The 19,224-nt window shown below is 28.5% G+C and overlaps 1 protein-coding gene across 2 annotated transcripts; it reads left to right on the forward strand.

Annotated features, from left to right (window-relative positions):
* The first annotated feature begins 8 nt into the window (after positions 1-8).
* Positions 9-18,674, forward strand: LOC142322176 (dynein light chain Tctex-type protein 2B-like). 2 transcript variants are annotated; one of them, XM_075360950.1, is made up of 4 exons: positions 9-542; positions 6,832-6,965; positions 9,270-9,403; positions 15,310-18,674. In XM_075360950.1, exons 1-4 carry the CDS (start codon positions 394-396, stop codon positions 15,313-15,315), a joined length of 423 nt encoding a protein of 140 aa, XP_075217065.1. In that variant the 5' UTR covers positions 9-393; the 3' UTR covers positions 15,316-18,674. The 2 variants fall into 2 exon arrangements, with proteins under 2 accessions (XP_075217065.1, XP_075217064.1); XM_075360949.1 differs by having other exon boundaries at positions 13-542; positions 13,556-18,674.
* Positions 18,675-19,224: the final 550 nt, after the last annotated feature.

The following is a 19,224-nucleotide window of genomic DNA, read 5'->3' on the forward strand; positions in this document are numbered from 1 at the left end:
ATGATGTTACCTTATTTCTTTCCACTTGAAATGACAATAGTGATTAAAAATAAAGTTGCATTGCTAGATATCCAGAGATAAAAATTTACAAATTTATTTTTAATCAATTTTTACACGGGTATGAATAGAACATTGGCGTAAGGCTGTGATGTTTTGAAGTTTGTTAGCGGTTGTAGTGGAAGGATGTTTGTGGATTTAACGTGCAACATTTAAAAGATGTTGATTGTCATTGAGTTTTAACTGATTTGTTTTAGTCTTGCGGTGAAAATAACCAATTTGAATTTTAACTGAGATTATACATTTTCTTTATATTTGAGCAGCTTATGTTTTGAAGTATAACCTTAAATTTAACACAACAATCAAGAGAGAGAAAAACAAATTAATATAAGAAAAATGTCACAGGCTAACAGTGAAGATAAAAATTTAGTTGATGATGATCCAGAAAATGTACACGTGGAACTTCCTGATTTGTCGCGATATGAAATGAAAGAGGATAAACTACCTATTGGACATTTTGCAATGAGACCTTCTCTAGAAGAAAAGTAAGTTTTTTTTTTTACATAATCTTTAAATTATCATATCTCATTTATCGGTACAAAAGGAAATAGTGTAATAGCTTACTTATACAACTAGTAAATTTTAAGATTATAATTTATAGTTGATTCATGTTGTAGGAAATAAAAAATACATTTTGATTAAATCAAGTGCCACTTTGCTGTTGATGTTAAGGGTTACTGGTTTTGTGGCCTTCAAAGACAAATAGATTGAATACTGATGGCAGTAGTTAAAGTTTAATACTATTATTTCAGTTCGATTTTCTTGTCATTTTTTGTTTGTTTCTTTATTAATAATAAATCTGACTTTGTAAACCTGTGGTCCAACAACTACATGTTGGTGGTTCTTGAGGCATAGTATTACTAAATGGTAGAGTTGAAAAATTTAAGAGATTAGTTGCACTTTGTTTAAAGCTATATGTGGTGAGGTTAAAATGTTCAGCAATGAAATGTGAAATTGTTAAACGACATCTATACTGGAGAATTATCCCTCTGAAGATATTTTTAACACTGGCAAGAAAATTTTTTTTTAAAATGCCTTTTACAAAAAAACACTTAATGTCAAAGAAAGTTAGTGCCATGGAGGTAGAGTATCTGACCATTATGTTGGAAGTATAGTTGGCTCTGATAAACTGCCATCTTAAGTTGTCGACAAATTATATAAACAACATTTTTTTTATGAATAAAATATTTGCCTTTTGAGTATACAGCAAATTCAAAAGCATTGCTACCATTGCAAATTTTTTGTAAATGACAATTTCACCTGTAGATCACATGATTTTATTGATAGTAGACAATTGTCTAGTACATAATGTTATATCAATACCCTTGATTATGACCACTTTCATTTTTTATCTCCTAACCTCACTTATTACTACCACTACTTGATTTGGAAATTATTCAGAATTTTTAAATGCTTTTTATGGTGATTGTTAAAAAATAATTTTTTAAGTAGTTAAAGAAATGACAGGAATAATCAGATTTTTAGATGCCATAGGAACTGCCAATAAATCGTGGATGCCAACATTTATTTTGGTTTATTATCATTTCCAAAGCAACTAAATTTCTAAACTAGTCTGTACTTAGTCATTACGAAGGGTCTGTTTTGTTATATAGTTGATTTAGTTGTCTAATGAAACACCCAATTACCTTCATTAAACATCCTTTTTACATAATACACCTTTAAATATATATTTAAAAAAACAAAAAATAGATATTCCATCTATGATTTTTATTCATAGAATAGTAAAGCATCAGCTACACTGATATAATTTGTTTTGCATTTCAGAAAAATTAAGGACATAATCTTTAATTTTATGCAATGTTTTTCACTTCCATAATTTTATTTGTTGATTTCTCTTGTAGAGATGATAATGATAATATCAGAGTTCTATTGTAGAATCTTAAAGTTTTAAGAACTTATTTTATTGTTGAGTTTATTTTAAAATTAAATATTATAACAGTTGTTTGTTGTGAAGTTTTGGTAACAATTCAGCTCTGCATTTGAAAATGTGTTTGTAAATTTTAATTTTATTTTATATAATTTAGGTGTAATATTTCAATATTATTTTGGTCATATTCTTAAGTATTATTTCAATGCTAAAAAGTGTTATACCTTCAATGAAGTTCTTTTAGCTGTTTGAAAAAGTAGTTTATTATTAGTAAGATCTATGAGCAGTTAAACTATTACAAAAATGTATACCCACACACTGAGTTATCAATATATGTTCGGTATTTTTGTTAATTTAATAATTTATTTTTAGTGTAGGGAAATATTCAGATATTACTATATGCTACATTCCCTGAATTTTCTCAAATTCAGTAAAGAATTGATTGTATTCTAACTTGTGTATAATAATTTTTTTAATTAATAATAATTCTATTTGTTGGACAGTTTGTTGTGTTTTTTTTTACATGAGAAACCTAAAAGTAAAGTAAGACTTAGAATATCATAAATTTTGTTTTATTTAAAAGTGTTTTTAAATTCCCATTAGAATAAACAGGTTTAATTAACAGCCCTATAGGTTTATAATTTCAACTTAAAAACTAACTTCAATAATAAAACCATCAAATAATCTAACCATCTCCAGAAGGTTCAGTAATATTTGTGATGATTGGCTTATTTAAATAATTTTAGTAATGATGAATGCATGAAAGTATTGAGGAACATTTTTTTATGATTCTAATGATAATCAAGAGTTGTTTTCCAGTTTATCATACCTTGAATGTTGCATGTACTAATCTCATTAAATATTTTCTTTTTAAAGTAGACCTGTTAGTGATGTTATGATAGTTATTTTTTTTTATTTCATTTATTATTAATTATCTCATTTGTTATTTCAATAGTTTTTTAACCCTCTTGTAAATTTAGGTTTTATAAAAAATAGATTTATAATACAATTTTTATTGAAGTTGTGATTTAGAATATTTTGTTTAGAATAGTAAACTTTATTAACAAAATATACTCCACTTAAAAAAAAAAATCATACCAAATTTCTGATATATTACGAAAATCTAAATTTGAAAATTAAGTATGTATGAATGTTGTAAAAATAAAAAAAATATTTAAAAATTTTAATAATAATTTTCTAATTCATGGTAAATTATGTATAAAATTAGAGTAAAAATGTGTAATAAAGTTCTGTTACATTTCATAAAATTGGTTTTGTTATTTTCTATCAAGACTTTAAAAGTCAAATCACATATATACATGATAAAACGTGTAATGTAAATAAAAATATTAAAAAGTCGCTCAAAATAACCAAAATTTAACACAAGGTATTAACTAGCTTACAAAGGTGTGCATGATTAAACTGTTACAAAGATGCAGGTTGAGATTAAACTATTACAAAGATGATTTAACTGTACAAAAATGGGGAGGACATTAGTTAACATCCAAATTTTTGTTTTACTGTAATTAAATACTTTGATAAAATAAAGCATAAAACACACCAAATATGGTATTTGAGATTGAAATCAGTTCAAAAAGACAGAATGAAATAAATAAGTAGCTAAATTTAATCTTAAATAACTTAGTATTTTTACATTTTTATTTTTATTTATACTGTATTTAAAAATAAGATCCCTGTTACAGTGCAGTAGAAGATACAATCAATCACATATGAACAAGATTAAAAATAGTAGTTTAGATAATTTCAATGTACTGTTTAAATATTTGTTCATTTTGCATTACAAAAGTCAAGTTTAATAATGTTTCTTTTATTAAGAGCCTCTGGACTGCTATATAAATATTTTAAAACTTGGAACACCCAAAATCAATTTGTATTAACTTAAATACTGTGAAGCCATTGTGTTTTCCATTAACTTTTAATTATACTTGCAGTAGAAATTAATATACTACTGCATTTTCCAGCTGTGTAATTTCCTTCTTAGTTTTGGATTTGCTTAGGTTTGTATTGGTTTCTTAGATTTGCATTAAGTTGGATGTAGTACAGGGCGTTTCATAATGTTCTTCGTAGTTTCGAAAATTCATTAACAAAAAACTATTTCACTCATAAGAATAAAATTCAAGTACTGTACGAAAGAGTACTTCAAATAGTTTTTTCCACATATACTAGGCAGTTAATAAACCGCTAGGCGTCGACAGTATAGAAAATGGCTGCCACGGGAAGCGAGAAGTCGTTTTGTGTGTTAGAATTTCACTTGTCAAAGTCTGTAATTTCTGTGCAACGTGCGTTTCGGTTGAAATTTCATAAGTAGCCACCAAGTGACAATTCAATTCGTGAATGGTATAAACAATTCAGTGAAACTGGTTGCTTGTGCAAGCGAAAATCAACTGGTCGTCCATCAACCTCAGAAGTCAATGTCGAACGTGTGCGTGCAAGTTTTATTCGCAGCCTGTCAAACTCGACTGCGGCTGCAGGCCGAGAATTAGGAATTCCGAAAGCAACAGTGTGGAGAGTTTTCGGTAAATGTTTATTATGCAAACCGTACCATCTTTAATTAATCCAGCGTCTTTCTGATGGAGGTAACAGCGTCTCGATTTTTGTTTACAGTTACAGGAAAAGATGTTAGATGAAGGTTTTCTAAACAAGGTAATTTTCAGCGATGAAGCTACTTCCATATTAGCGGCAAAGTAAACCGTCATAACGTGCGAGTTTGGGGAACTGAAACCCCACATGCTTATGTGGAACACATTCGGGATTCTCCAAAAGTAAACGTTTTTTGTGCGATCACTCGTGAGGCAGTGTATGGGCCGTTCTTTTTGATGGAAACGACAGTAACTGGCATGATATACCTGGATATGTTACAGTTATGGCTTATGCCTCAACTACTCAACGACTTAATTTTCTAACAAGATGGTTGTCCTGCCATTTTGATAAAGAGATTCGACAGTACCTTAACACATTACCTCGGCGCTGGATAGGACGTGCGTCTAAAGAAGACCAACACATTATGCTGTTGCCACCAAGATCACCAGACCTCACGCCATGCGATTTCTTTCTCTGGGGATACGTGAAACATAAAGTGTTTATCCCACCAATGTCGCACGATATCGCAGAGCTAAAGGATCGCAATATCAATGCAATCTCAACTCTATCGAAAATGACATGTTAGAACGCGTTTGGCAAGAGCTAGACTTTCGTGTTGATGTATGCCGTGTCACCAGAGGAGCACATATTGAACATTTATAGATCTTAAGAAAAACTGTTTGAGTCCCTGCATCACCTCATACAACTTTCATTTAGGTAAGTGAAATACTTTTTTTGTACCGAATTTTTTAACTCCTAAGAACATTATGAAACGCCCTGTGTAAATAATTACAGAAAGATAGGTACAAAAAAAATTATCTACTTACTCTAGCTATTATAAAATATATTTTGACTGTTGAAACAGGTTGTTAGCATAAGAGGATGAAAATCATAACTGTCTGTGGATTCCAGCATAATTTGTTAGGGTTCAGTATGTTGGTGGTTAAGGGTTGATAATACGAAGATAAGTCAAAAAGTAAAGGGAAATTTTGATTTCCCTCCCAATCACATGTATGGCAGCAATGATTATTCTGCTATAACTCACTATCAATAACCTCTATCAGCTGTTCAATTAAAGTATTGTTTCATTGTTAGGTATCTGTGATAGTGTTTAAAAGTCTGTTTGAAACGAGTACTCCTTTGTCTAATTACACCAAGGAAGAAATGTGAGCAGTGATACATTTCCTCAGTTCAGAAGGGGTGAAACCAGCAAAGATTATTCGTTGAATGCAGCAGCAATATGGAGAGAGTTGTTTGAGTGGAAACAAGATCTGTGAATGGATTGATAATTTTAAAAATGGTAGGATTTCTCTCTGAGATGAATAGCCGCAAAGTTACGTCTTCCTGACAATATTGAAGCAGTTAAACTAATGATTCTCTGTAATTGACGAATACAGTTGATGGCATTGCAAGTGAGTTGAATATAAGCCATGGTTCAGCATTTTCAATTGACTTGGAACCCACGTCAATTGACCAGCACCCAGAAAGAGAATCATCTGAAAATTTTCCAGAAGCTTTTGAAATGTTACGAAGATGGAGACTCATTTCTTAAGCGAATAATAACTGTTGATGAGACATGGATCCATCACTTTGAACCCAGAGTAAGTGACGAAGTTCAGTGTGGAAACATACTTCATCTCTCACAGCATAAAAGTTCAAAACTAAGATGTGTGCAGTAAAGGTGATTATGATGATAATCTGGAATATTGAAGGTTTACTTTTGGTTTATTTCACACCTAAAGGTCATTCAGTAAACAGTGACAACTACTGTGAGCATTTACTGAAGCAAAAAATCAAATCCAAAAGATGTAAACATTCTAAAAGCATGATTTTGCTTCAGGATAACGCTCAACCTCATATGGCCAAAAAAGGCAGTCCTTTGCCTTCAAGATCTCAGTTTTGAGCTGCTGGACCATCATCCATACAGTCTGGACTAGACCTGGCTTCAAGCGATTTTCAGTTTTTTGGCCCATTTAAAGAAGAGTTGCGAGGGAATCATTATCAATCTGAGGATGAGGTCATAGAAGTGGTGAAACATTTTCTACACACCAGACCAAAAACTTTCTTCCAGGAATGAATTCAAAAGCTTGTTAAAAGATGAACTACATGCATAGTAGGTGGGGATTATGTTGAAAAATAATGCACGTATCATTTATGCAAGTACAAATAAATATATTGATTTTTTTTTTAATTTCGCTTTATTTTTTGACTTGCCCTCGTATATTGTATTAATTAATTATGGTAATTGTTACACTTACAGTCTTATTTTTGTTATTTGTTTACAGATTCAAATCAGAAACAGTTCGTGAAATTATTCATTCTGTATTAATTGAGCATCTCAAAGGTAAAGTGTATTCTGCTGAAATGGCAGATGAATGGGTTAAAACAATATCAGTAAATATTAAAAATAAAGTAAAAGGTTAGTATTTCTTTTGTAGAATTTAGTTATTATTGTAATGTTTAAATTATGTAATTTTGTTTTTGTTTACTATTAAAAATTAGAATATTTAACTGTTTCAAACCCGGTCTTCAAATAGTTTTTCAGTCTTCAATAATTCTCTTTATGTTTTTTTTGACATTTATGTTTTGCTTTACAAAATAACAAATTTGTGAAACTTAACATAAAAGTTGTGAAACACCTTGATATAATGTGGGGATATGAGTACTAACTTTTACAAAAATCTATTTTAAGAATGTTTACGTTTTAAGAAATTTTTAAAAGTTAAACAGTGATAAAAAGTTAAAAAATATTTAAAACAATTATAAGATTTAAGAGTAAGATTGTAGGTTCTACTTCAAGATAATTTAACTACACTGGACATGCTGTGATTATTTATGATTTTTGAAAACATTCCCCTTTAAACACCATAATGGTTCCATTTTTCACTGATATTGATGTTACTTTGATCAGTTATATTGTTTGTAATTAAACTTATTATGGTCTAATAAGTAATAAAAAATTGTCATTTAGTATGGAAAACATATTTTCTGATAATTAGTAAAAGTTAGAAACCAATAATTTTAGGGTTTAAAAACAAAGTATTAAATGTATACTTCTAAGACAAATACAAATGTACTCATTTACAACATTAAATCACAGCTATTCAAATTTAATACCCAAAAATTCATTTTGGTTAATTGTACACTAATTACAGACAAATGTTAAAACTCATTCAAGCACACCAGTTATTTATCTTTAATTGGTCATTATATGGCATTTCGTTGTAGCAGTGGTAAACATACTTTTAGATTGCTTCTTTTATTTACAAGTAGTATGATGATTTTTTTGAGGATGATGCTGCCTGATGAATTGAGTGACTAATAAAAATGAGTATGAATGCTTAATTGTCACTTGGACTCTATTGTAGAACATTATCATTATTAATGCCGTTTCATATAATTTTTTATTGAACATGTGTAAAATAAAGTAATAAGTTGAGTTATTTGCTAAGCTGTAACATTAACTGTAACATTTCAGTTAACTTTGGTGAGAGAAAACTGTGACAATAAGTTAAAAGGTGATTTTAAGTTAAGGTGATTTTTTGCATTTCTGTTAGATTTGCTGGGGTGAAAAACATTTACATGTTATCATCGCCCATAAAACAAAAATAAAGTATAAAAACAAAATATAAAATCTAACAAAAACAAAATTTAAACCAAAAAAACAAACTAAAACTTAAACTAAAATATTAAAAGACAAAATAAAAATCTAAAATATTCACAAAAACATACAACTACTATCACAGCTAACGCTAAAAATTTATTAAAACTACTATCACAGTTAAAAAACTTAAATAAGTAGTATTTAAAAAATAACTATATATATATATATATATAATATATATATATATATATATAATATATATTTAAAACAAAAATAAAAAAATAACAAACTCCAAGAGGAGTGTAAAAGGCTCCTTCTCGGATAAGAAAAATTTTAAATGAAATTTGTAACACTGTTAAAAGGTATCTAACACACTAATACTTCTAAGAAATAAAAATACACAGTCCAAAACTTTATCGTTGCCCAGGATTCGTCGAATGTTCCTGGGCAATTTAAATTTACAACCCAAGACTGCACAACAAATGCAATCCACAAGGATGTAGCTCATACTTAAACGGCACACATATTATTTGCACCATCTTACAATTATTGGTGCATTTACTTTTGACATTAGACATCTGTGTGTGACTCTGGTATGGCCTAACCGCAATTGACAAAGGACTACTTCCAATCGATGAAGTTTTATGAAAGACAAGTCCCATGGCAACACAGTGTTTTTAATATATCAGAGTTTATTATCCACTGGGTCAGTCCAGTCACCTTGCCACTTTGCTTGAAGAGCGTGTTTTACATAATTGATAAAAGCGCATGTAGTAACGTGATTGGTGAAAGATGGTTGGCTACATATGTCTTCAGCAGCAGAATCTCTGCATTCATTGCCTATAATCCCTACAGACTAGGGATTCAGCAGAAACTCACTTGTGTGTTACAATGGTTTAAGTCCACGATTGCGTTATAGATTTCGGTGACCAAAGAAGTAGCACCTTTAAATTGTTTTTAAGCATTCTCTAGTTTTTGAATTTATTTTAATAACTGTTTAGCATACATATTTTTTTATTGTTAATATACATAAGTAAGTGTCAATTGCTTTTAGGTTGTTTACTTAAATTCGTTATTGTAGCATATTTAATATCTGATTATAATGTAATTTTATTTCAGAACTGAACTATAAAAAATACAAATTAATGGTCCATGTAGTGTTGGGTGAACAAAAGGGATCTGGTGTAAGAATAGCATGTCGTTGTCTGTGGGATGCAGACTCTGATGGATATGCTTTTGATACTTTTATGAATGTGAGTAATTTGAATCATAAAATTTCTATATATATATATATATATATATATAGAAATTAGAAGAAGAAGTGTTTATTTGTATGTTAGTAAAAATCTCAAGAACAACTAAACTAATATTACCAAATTTTAACAGTAACTTCTTTATGTAATCCGAAGTGTTATAGGCTATATTAAGATGAAATATTATTTATAAAATGTGTACATAATAAACCATTACAGTGCTGCACTTCTCATGTCATGTATTTAGTAATTAGTTGTATGTATAACAATAACTAATAACTGTTAACTCCTTATGGAGTTAATAGCTCAAGGAGTTAAACTGTTCATATTTCTATGATAAATTATTCTCTTGCAAAACATTTTGCAAGGTTTCTATTAGTTCTGTTTTTAAGGTCAGAACTATATTTGAGCGAAGCGATAACTGATCAGCATCCAAAACAAAGTATATTTGTAAAAATTGATAATTTAATTACGTGCATGACTTGAACTTCGTATTCTGTGGCACTTATCCTTGGATCCTAAATGTTGGTATAATATTCTTTTTCACAACTTTTACACCAAAAGAAGTCATTTGAAATAGAGTACTTCTATTTTTATACTTCTATTCTGTACTTCCTTGCATTATCGAGAAAATGTTTTGGTAATGGATGAGGTCCTAGTATCAATTCCTTCAGAGTTTCTGGTAGTACTTAAAGCTGTGGCAGAGAAATTTTACATACCAGTCACTTTATCCTTTCATTTCTTGGCACAACAATGATTCTATAGTTTATTTATTGTGCCAATTTGAATATGTATTAAATTGATATAATCAAAATTAGGCTGATATTTGAAAGCAGCCGTTGACATAGAAGTACGTCGTCTGTTCTGTATAGAACAAATATGTTGGTTATTAAGCCGATGCAAACATTCAGTTGATGATTTGTGTTGTCGTTGAAATGATGTTTTTGCCTGTTGTTCTAATAAATGTATTTCTCTAATTCAGGTTCTTTTATTTGCATGTCTATTTGCAGCTGATGTTCTCATTTGCAAGAGTTGAGCTTCACACTTGAAATTTTCACTCATTCTTATAGATGCCATAGGCCTTGTGGCAAGTGTTGTCAGAGACAGTCTGGATTTCAGCATTTTACATCCAAAATATTTGCCTTGAGAAAATCAAACAAGAAAAAATTTGATCAACTAAATAGCTAAACAAATTGTTAAAATCTTCAACATACACTAAACTACAAAGTTTTATTTCAATGGATTGACAAAAATGGACTGAAGTCAGAGATGAAGAATATTTTGGAACAACAATGAATATTTTTCAGAATCAGATTTACTGATGAGAACAATTAATTGATATCTAAAGACTTTTGGTGTCAAATCAACTGCAGGAACAACTCGCCATAAGAAAGGAGGATGAGAATTAGCAGCTTGCCACCTAGTGATCGGAATGAGAAATGCAGCACCATAATGGATCATTTATTATTTACACGTTTTAATAAATAATTCTTCATCTTAATTTAGTCTGTGACAATCTGAATTATATAATCAAGCTATTGTTAAAATTTGGTAACTATTAGTTTAGCGGTTCTTGAGATTTTTGTTAACATACAAACATTTCCTCTTTATATAATAGTGAAATATATATTTAAATGCTTTTGTGGGTTACTGAATCATATTTTAGCTCCTTTTATTAGTAGTGTGTTTCTAATTGTTTGCTAAAAGAGTAATTCTAATTTTTCTTTATTAATATCTAATTTTGTCTACTTTTTTTATTAGTTAACCTCATCTTATACATGTTTGCATTTTCCTGTCAATATTGTGATAAGCCATATTAAAATTTAAAGTAGAAACTATTTTTAATTTATTCCATTTTTTAAAGAATCCAGTTTTTTAAACACTTTTTTAAGTTATTTTCCTGACTTTTTTAATAGTTTACTAAAAAAAGGCGGACATATGGCCCGCCATGAAAATGTTACATGGTTTAAGTTTCATTACATGATTTTGTTAAATTTTTTTGCCAATTGTAACTAAATAATGTTGATGAATTTAGTGTACCAATAACAACAAAGAGTTTCAAAATCCTGAACATTTTTAGCTGTTTCTTGAAATGTTTTTTTTAAAAACAGCTCTAACCCTAATGTTTTCCTTTTTATCCCCAAAACACAAATATAATTTTGAATAAATCGTTCATATCAAGAAGTATATCTTTCGAACAAATGGATCATAGGTGTGCTGCGCACAGCCGCCCAGCGCACCAACATTGGTCCATTCTTCACCAATAGCAACTGAAATAAAAATGTGAGCACATACAACAAACAAACCATCTTTTTTATGGGAAAAATTACATTAAATCATTTTTACATCCATGCTTTGAAATGCCAAAAACCGTTTAATAAATTGTTTTGCCACAAACATTTACAGTTTATTTATGAGGAGTGATTTTAAAGTAATGTCTGTTTTGAAATAAAAATAAAACCGAAAAATATGAACAAGCTTAATTATGCATAAAACTAAATTTGTTTACTACTTTTTTACATAGCTGCCTTCAACTTCAACATATTTTCCATAGCATTTAATTAGTTTCTTCATTCACTCTTCAAGAAATTTCACTATCAGTAGCTTAAACTACATAATACCATTCTTCAGTTTGTCCTCATGGTTAAACCTTTGTGATTTAAGCCACGTTTAAGGTTAAGAAAAAGAAAATGATCGTTGGGAACTAAATCAGGACTATAGGGGATGATTGAAAATTTTATAATTAACTTTTTCCAACACCTTACCGTCTCATTTGTCATGTGTCATGCAAAAACAAAATCCACATGGTAACATTCCACATCATTTGTTTATTATTGTTATTCTAAGATTTTTTTAGCATTTTGCAATATGTATTGACATTTACATTAATTCCGTAATCACTAAATTCAATAAGCAAGAACGTTCTTGTGTGAATGTCAGTCTAGGAGATAGTGAATGCCACCATCACATTGACTGCTGCTTTGTTTTCATGTTTGAGAAATACAGGTTTCATCTTCAGTTATAATGTGATTAAACAATTCTTCACCTTCATTTTTATATGCAGTAAAAATTCATGTGTTGCAGCAAGATGTTTTTCGTTGTGTGTTTGTGTGTCAGTTAACACCTTTGGCACTCATCTGGCACACAATTTTTCAGTCAAAACTTAATAAATCAAAGATTGTAAAATATCAGGAAATGTCAAAGATAATTATGATACATGAATCACTGATTTTCTCAAATTCTTTTGTCAGCTATTTCAATCGAACACAGTTTTCACCCATGGCCCTTCTTAAAAAATCTGTTTGCCCTTCTTGAAATGAATGGCACCACTTTCTTACTTTATTGTTGTTCATAATATTTGGCTTGTAAAAGCCACAAATTTGTCTGTGAATTTCAGCAACAGAATTGTTTTGTGCTGTAAAAAATCTGATTACTCCTTATACTTCACACTCGTTGGGATCATGAATTGTAGTATTGATTATAAATGGAGGAATATAAACAACTGGCAAAAAAAATTACTAAACTATTGTTGCTAACAGCTGATTATAGATTAAAGTAACTGGGCTATGCAATCGCCAACTGTTTACATCTCATATATAGGCTGAAAATTCAAAACAGACCTTTCAAAACATGCCTCATATTTAAATATCTTTCAAAATTTGATTTTCATTTGTTTTACAACTGTTACTGATTGCTTACTGTTTCTAGGGAGCAACACTACCTACCAATACATTTACCTTTCTAGAAATAATTATCCTTTTTACACTCATCCATCATTTCTGATATATTTTGCTATTGGCTTTCTACTAAATTTTGTCATTCCATGGAATTTGTATATCAGATAATAGTGCAGTATGTTTGATTTAGTTACAAGAATATTGTCATTAAAAAAATTAGTAGTATTACATGATTTTCTTTGCTGGTAATATGAAGAAAAGCAATATGAACTTCTATAAGATAATACACTGTTCCTTATTTTGAAAAAAAGTTAAGATAAGATCCCTGAACTTAGTTATTTTGAGTCCAGACATTCATTTTAAAATTCTCTCTACTAAATAGTAATATTACACATTTTAACTTTTGATGTTCATGTTTAATATATAAATGAATATTTTATTTTTATTCAAGTTAATAAGTTTTTTCTTTTTTCAGGATTTCTTATTTTGTACAGCTGTTGTATTTGCTGTTTTTTTCTATTGATTTATTACACCAAAGCATTTTAGTTAGTGATATTTTATTAGAATATTTACTCAGGATTGATTGACAAATCATTAAGATGCCTTAAAAATATTTTATTATATTTTGTTACTGTTAGTGTTTACATGATAAGTAATATTCTTATGTTGTTGTATATTAATTGTGTTTTAATAAGTTTTATTTTAAAAATTACATATTTAAAATAAAAAATTAAGTATTAGATTGTTAGAAGAGGAGAATGTCATTTTTCTTGAACACCTCTTCAAGAAACATGAGATTTGAAAAAAATATTTAATTCTCAATAGATTTTTCCTGTGGTCGCAACAGTGAAGCCAATTTTTTTAAAAATTAATGTATTAATCAGCACATATTTTCAAAAATAAAATATTAATTGGTTGTTTGTTTAAAACGACTGGCACTCCTGTATTTAGCAATGTATTGCTGATTGTTTTAAATGGGGGTAAGTTTACAATCAGAGAAACATTATAAACAATTGAACACTATCTGAAGGGAGATGTTTATTTTTCCCTGAATAAAATTTCCTTTTGTGGAAACTTGTAAAGTGGTCAAATTCATCCCCTGTTTTTTTTATAGAAGTGAAATTTAATTTAAATATAATAAAAGACATTGATTTGCTAGGCTTTTATGTTTAGAATCTGTAAGTGCTCTTTTATTCCTACTTTTTAGTATATTTTGTTATTTGCATATTACAATTTCGATTGTAATGTTAAAATACTTATTTAATTTTGTTTGTAAAAATGTTTCTGTTCATTGCACTATGGATTGGCAATTCCTAACGTGTCTTCTAATTATGTCTGATTTCCAGTTTCAAAAGTAGTTTATTTATATTTACCAAACTACTAAATTTTTCTCTTAATTTTTATATATATCATTGATATATAAAATCAATCAATTGTCCTGTTATTGGCTGTAATATTCCATAGGCAATTAGGATCTTTGTTTTTCTAATGATTGACTTTTCAAAACATTTACGTTAACAATATATATAAAGTAGTTATTAGTTTTAAGAAATTATTCACTAACTAATTTAATTATATTTGCTATTATATTGATGAAAATATCTAAATAGGCATTTTTAAAAAAAATTAAAATAAACGTTTCAGTCATTATCATTTTCTGAGGTTTGAATTCACAAGAAGGCAATTTTTTTTGTTAATGTTAAGTAATGCTTAATATTAATTTTTGTATTTTAGTGTATCTCATAGAGCGAGATAGTTGAAAAATATGATAGATGTGTGATTTTTTATTATGCTGAGCATGGTTATGTGAGTTCTATGATTGGTCATTTTAAACCTAGTTTTCAAAAGACTGTTACTTTTGTAAAAGTTGTTAGGGTCCGTTCCCTGCAAAATCCCTTTTTATTACATTTTTAATAGGAATTTAAGTGTTCCTTTTAATGCAACATCATTTAGCAAAGACACACAGATTTGACAGTAATCAAGAAATTTTGCAAATATATTTATTTATGTTGATATTACAATTAATTTCCACTTGGACTGCCTGTAAGTTTAACACTTTCTCTATCCATATTATGCATAGCTTGTATGTTTTATCTTGAGCCTATCAAATATTTTGCTCATCTGTTGTATTTATTTTATTCATAAATGGATGGGGAAAGAGAACACGTTTAAAATATATTTGGTCTTATACTGTGATAAACAGCAAGATGATTTTATGTATTTTTATAGGAATAGAAAAGAAATTTGGTTGGATGGTTTGCATGCTCCTAGAACTATTATCACATTTGATGTTCAGTTTAAATTTGAGCTGTTATAAGTAATACTGTTTTGGTTGAGTTCTTTCTAAACAAAATGTTCAGTTAGGTATTTTAGTTTTGAATTATTTTGTAAATGATTCGTTTTTAAGAAAAAAATAGTACTTAAAATAATTAAATTGAATAAATAAACAAAAAGAAATTTGTTAAAAGTAAAGAAAAGAGTATTCATATTTATTTACAATTATTTACTATTTGGTAGTAAATTCATGATTATATATGATTAATAAATGAAGATTTTGTACTCATTAGAAAAGCCACGAAATTATATCAAAATAATATTGTAATAGACAGTCTTTGAACATCTTAATAAATTTATTTTTTTAGGTTATAGCAAGCATATATCCCAACTATTATAATCTGACGTAACAGTTAAGTGAATTATAATGTTATATTTTCTCCTGAGCTTTTGGAAAAGTACGTTACATAGTATAAAAACCTGTTTGTCTTTTAACATTACCTGTTTTTCTTCGTGAAAAAATCAAAATAGTTGTTCAATCAAAATTTAAATACCCAAGTTGGCAATTTAGTGTATTTTATTTTTATGAATAGAATGAGATGAAAACAAAAAATAGGAGATAAAAATACTTCATTTGGATTTTTTCATTTAATTAATTAGGACTAATAGGGAATATTAAACAGTATGAAAATAAACTCATTTAGGTTAATATTGCAAAGAAATATTATTGTCTGGTTTGAACATTTTTCGTGTAAAATTTAAAATTTTCAAATTTTAATTTGAATTTGGATATTTAGTTTGTAGAATCACAAGTCTGCAAAATTTCTTATCGGTTAGTAAACATGTTTGCACTTAACATCTTGGAAGTTATTCAAGAAATATTTATGAAACAGATTATTAAATAAGATTAGGATTAATGGTCATTTATTCTTTATGCAGCTGGTTTGAACATTTTTCGTGTAAAATTTAAAATTTTCAAATTTTAATTTGAATTTGGATATTTAGTTTGTAGAATCACAAGTCTGCAAAATTTCTTATCGGTTAGTAAACATGTTTGCACTTAACATCTTGGAAGTTATTCAAGAAATATTTATGAAACAGATTATTAAATAAGATTAGGATTAATGGTCATTTATTCTCTGTTGTTTCAATTTCATGTGTAAAATATGAAATCTTTTTTTATATTCTCAGATTTACATTAATGTAAATTAGGATGGCTGTTCTAGAATTGACTACTTAGATATTTAATATAAACCACTTGTCACTGTAATTCAGTATGTGTATGGTAGCTACCAGCAATTTATAATCTTGCTATAACCCATTTTATCTATTCCGTTTATAAAGTAATGGTGGCTGTTATTGTTGCTCACTATCTCTAATGTGTGTGATTAATTTTTGAAAATAAAAAAGACAGTGTCACTGAAGTCCATTGAAAATTTGTTTTTTTTTATGGTCATGTTATGATTCACAGTGCTTATAAATGCGGGTGGAAAGGTAATACTCAGTTATTAGCTGATAAACTCATTCAAAACAGATCATGTGTCATGAAAAAAATTGGTTTTGTTCAAAACTGAACGAGTGGTCTTGACATTCCTTGGGTGCTAAAATAATGTGGGAAATGTTTTGACTTAATCACAACATAGGATGAAACACAAGCTACATTTTTGAATGTAGAGACCAAGGAATGTTGTAAAAATTTCATGATTGCTCATTTCACCTAATTAGCTAAACATATTCAAGCAGGCGTTATTGAATCTAAAAATGATGGTACAGTGTTTTGGGAATACATACAGCATTTGACAGAATCTATCGAAATTGGGATCACGATAACATTAGAAATTTATTATGAAATACTAAAAAAAAATTTTGACGAAAGATAAATTGTGCTGAATGCTCATGTAAAGTGGTTGGTTTTATATGAAAATGAACACTCTCATTGTAGAAGTCACAAAGACTTCTTTAAGTAGTCTTTGTGACTTCTACAATAAGAAGTCAGTCATCCCCTTCTTTTTTAAGTAGAAGGGGAAATTTTTAACCATTCTCTTACACTTGTTGCCGAGTAAGTAACATCACTTCATTTAAATGATCTGGCTAGTGTTTACAAAACCTTTCAGTTCCAATAAAAATATTAATTTTAGAAGAGCACAAATATAAGTCAAAAGTATTGAGATTTTTTAAATGTTTTTCTTAGCTTTTGGAAAAACTAACTAGAAGTGTCCCGTCCTCTTAAAAAAATCCATGAACAGCTAATTTCTTTAGGTCATTAAATTTCACTACTTTACTATACAGTGAAGTTACAGCAATAAGAACTGGAAAACATAGGTAGGGTGTTTATAGTTGGGAAGTTTTTATACCTTTTAAAATCTGCTATAGTCTATCTTTTTAAATTGAATCAAAGAAAGATTGTGGTCTTAGGAATAAAAATAAATACTTTGATCAGATTAGTACAAATAATCTACAGATATATATGTATATTTATTTATTTATTTATAAAATAGCTGGAAATGTAAAGGAAAATTATTAAATTCAAGAAATGATGTTAGAAAATCTATTATAAGTGGCTAAAAACTATCAAAGTTTTTGAATCATTTGTAATTATGTGGAGAAGTTTATTAACATACTTTGTAATGACTGCTTTGAAAACTAAATCTAAGAAAAAAAAATAAAATAAAAAAAGTTTTACCATTTAAAAAAAAAAGAAAAGATTTTTTCTTTTAAGTACATTAAATTTGCAAATTGACAAGTGAAAGCAGTGAGTAGAAAGGTGAGGTTCGTTTATCAATATACCAAAGGATGCAAACGATTAATAAAATTTGCTTAAAAAGGAATTAATAAAGCAATAATATAAATTTTAAACTACAACTGCATAAAATATTGTTAATATTACTATTTCTTTTTTACTGGCTGCCAGGCTTTAATTTTTTGCTGTAGTTAACAATTTTAAATAATATTTGTGTAGTTTTCAAATTATTGATCACATCCACTAATTTATTGACATATTCTTTGCTGGATAACTAAAAAGAGCACAAATGTTGATAACATTGCAGTTGAGCTAACTGTGATTGGTAGATGCAATTTTGTTTGTTTAAATCGCGCATAATATAGAGCAGGAGAGAACTAAGTATTCAATCAAGAGTGTGTTTGCTAAAACCTTTACAGTTCTGAGTGTAATATCCGACTGAATATATTACTTCTAATTTTGTTTTTCAATTTATATTGTTCATTATTTTGCTGAAAAAAATTTAAGTGTTTGATTAATATTGTAATATGTGTCACCAATTTGTGTGTTTATGAAAGGAATTAAATTATTTTTAATGATACTTGGATGATTTTATTTATACTGCTGCATCTTTTTAAGAAAAAAATTGTTGAGTAATAATTGCATTTTCAGTTAGAAAGTTTTTTTTCTGATTGAATTTATATTTCTGTTTATATTTTTATGATATTTCTTTGTCGAAAAATTTTGTTTTACCAATAGGAAATTAGAATTTATCATGAATTACATTGTGTGTAAGACCTGGGAATTATATATTAATTTTTCAATCATTTTACCTGGTGTAAAAAAAAATCTGAGTTCTAATTTGTTATATCTCTTGGTTGAGGTGCACGGTGTTGATTTTTTAAAGATAGAATCAACGAGCAAAAAAGACAGATTTAGTTATGTGCATTTTCTATTTTTCCCCTTGACAGCACCTCTAGCAAACATGCCAACACCTGAACAAAAGAAGCCTTCTGTGTTTTGTAGTTTGCTAAATTTGAATCTATAGTTATAGTTTGACATACATTCTGTAGAAACTGGTGGCATAATCAGTTAATTCAAACCAACACGGACAACTTTACTGGTTGTCTGTGTAAAGGGAAGAGTAATGG

The sequence above is a fragment of the Lycorma delicatula genome, chromosome 3, assembly GCF_047948215.1.
Source record: "Lycorma delicatula isolate Av1 chromosome 3, ASM4794821v1, whole genome shotgun sequence".
Taxonomy (NCBI): domain Eukaryota; kingdom Metazoa; phylum Arthropoda; class Insecta; order Hemiptera; family Fulgoridae; genus Lycorma; species Lycorma delicatula.

What these genes read in the sequence shown, in the direction of transcription:
- LOC142322176 (XM_075360949.1), top strand. Translation starts at nt 394, where the DNA reads ATGTCACAGGCTAACAGTGAAGATAAAAATTTAGTTGATGATGATCCA. An exon ending in AGACCTTCTCTAGAAGAAAA is followed by an intron (nt 543 to 6,831) that starts GTAAGTTTTTTT and finishes ATTTGTTTACAG; the next exon opens with ATTCAAATCAGAAACAGTTC. An exon ending in CTTTTGATACTTTTATGAAT is followed by an intron (nt 9,404 to 13,555) that starts GTGAGTAATTTG and finishes TTCTTTTTTCAG; the next exon opens with GATTTCTTATTTTGTACAGC.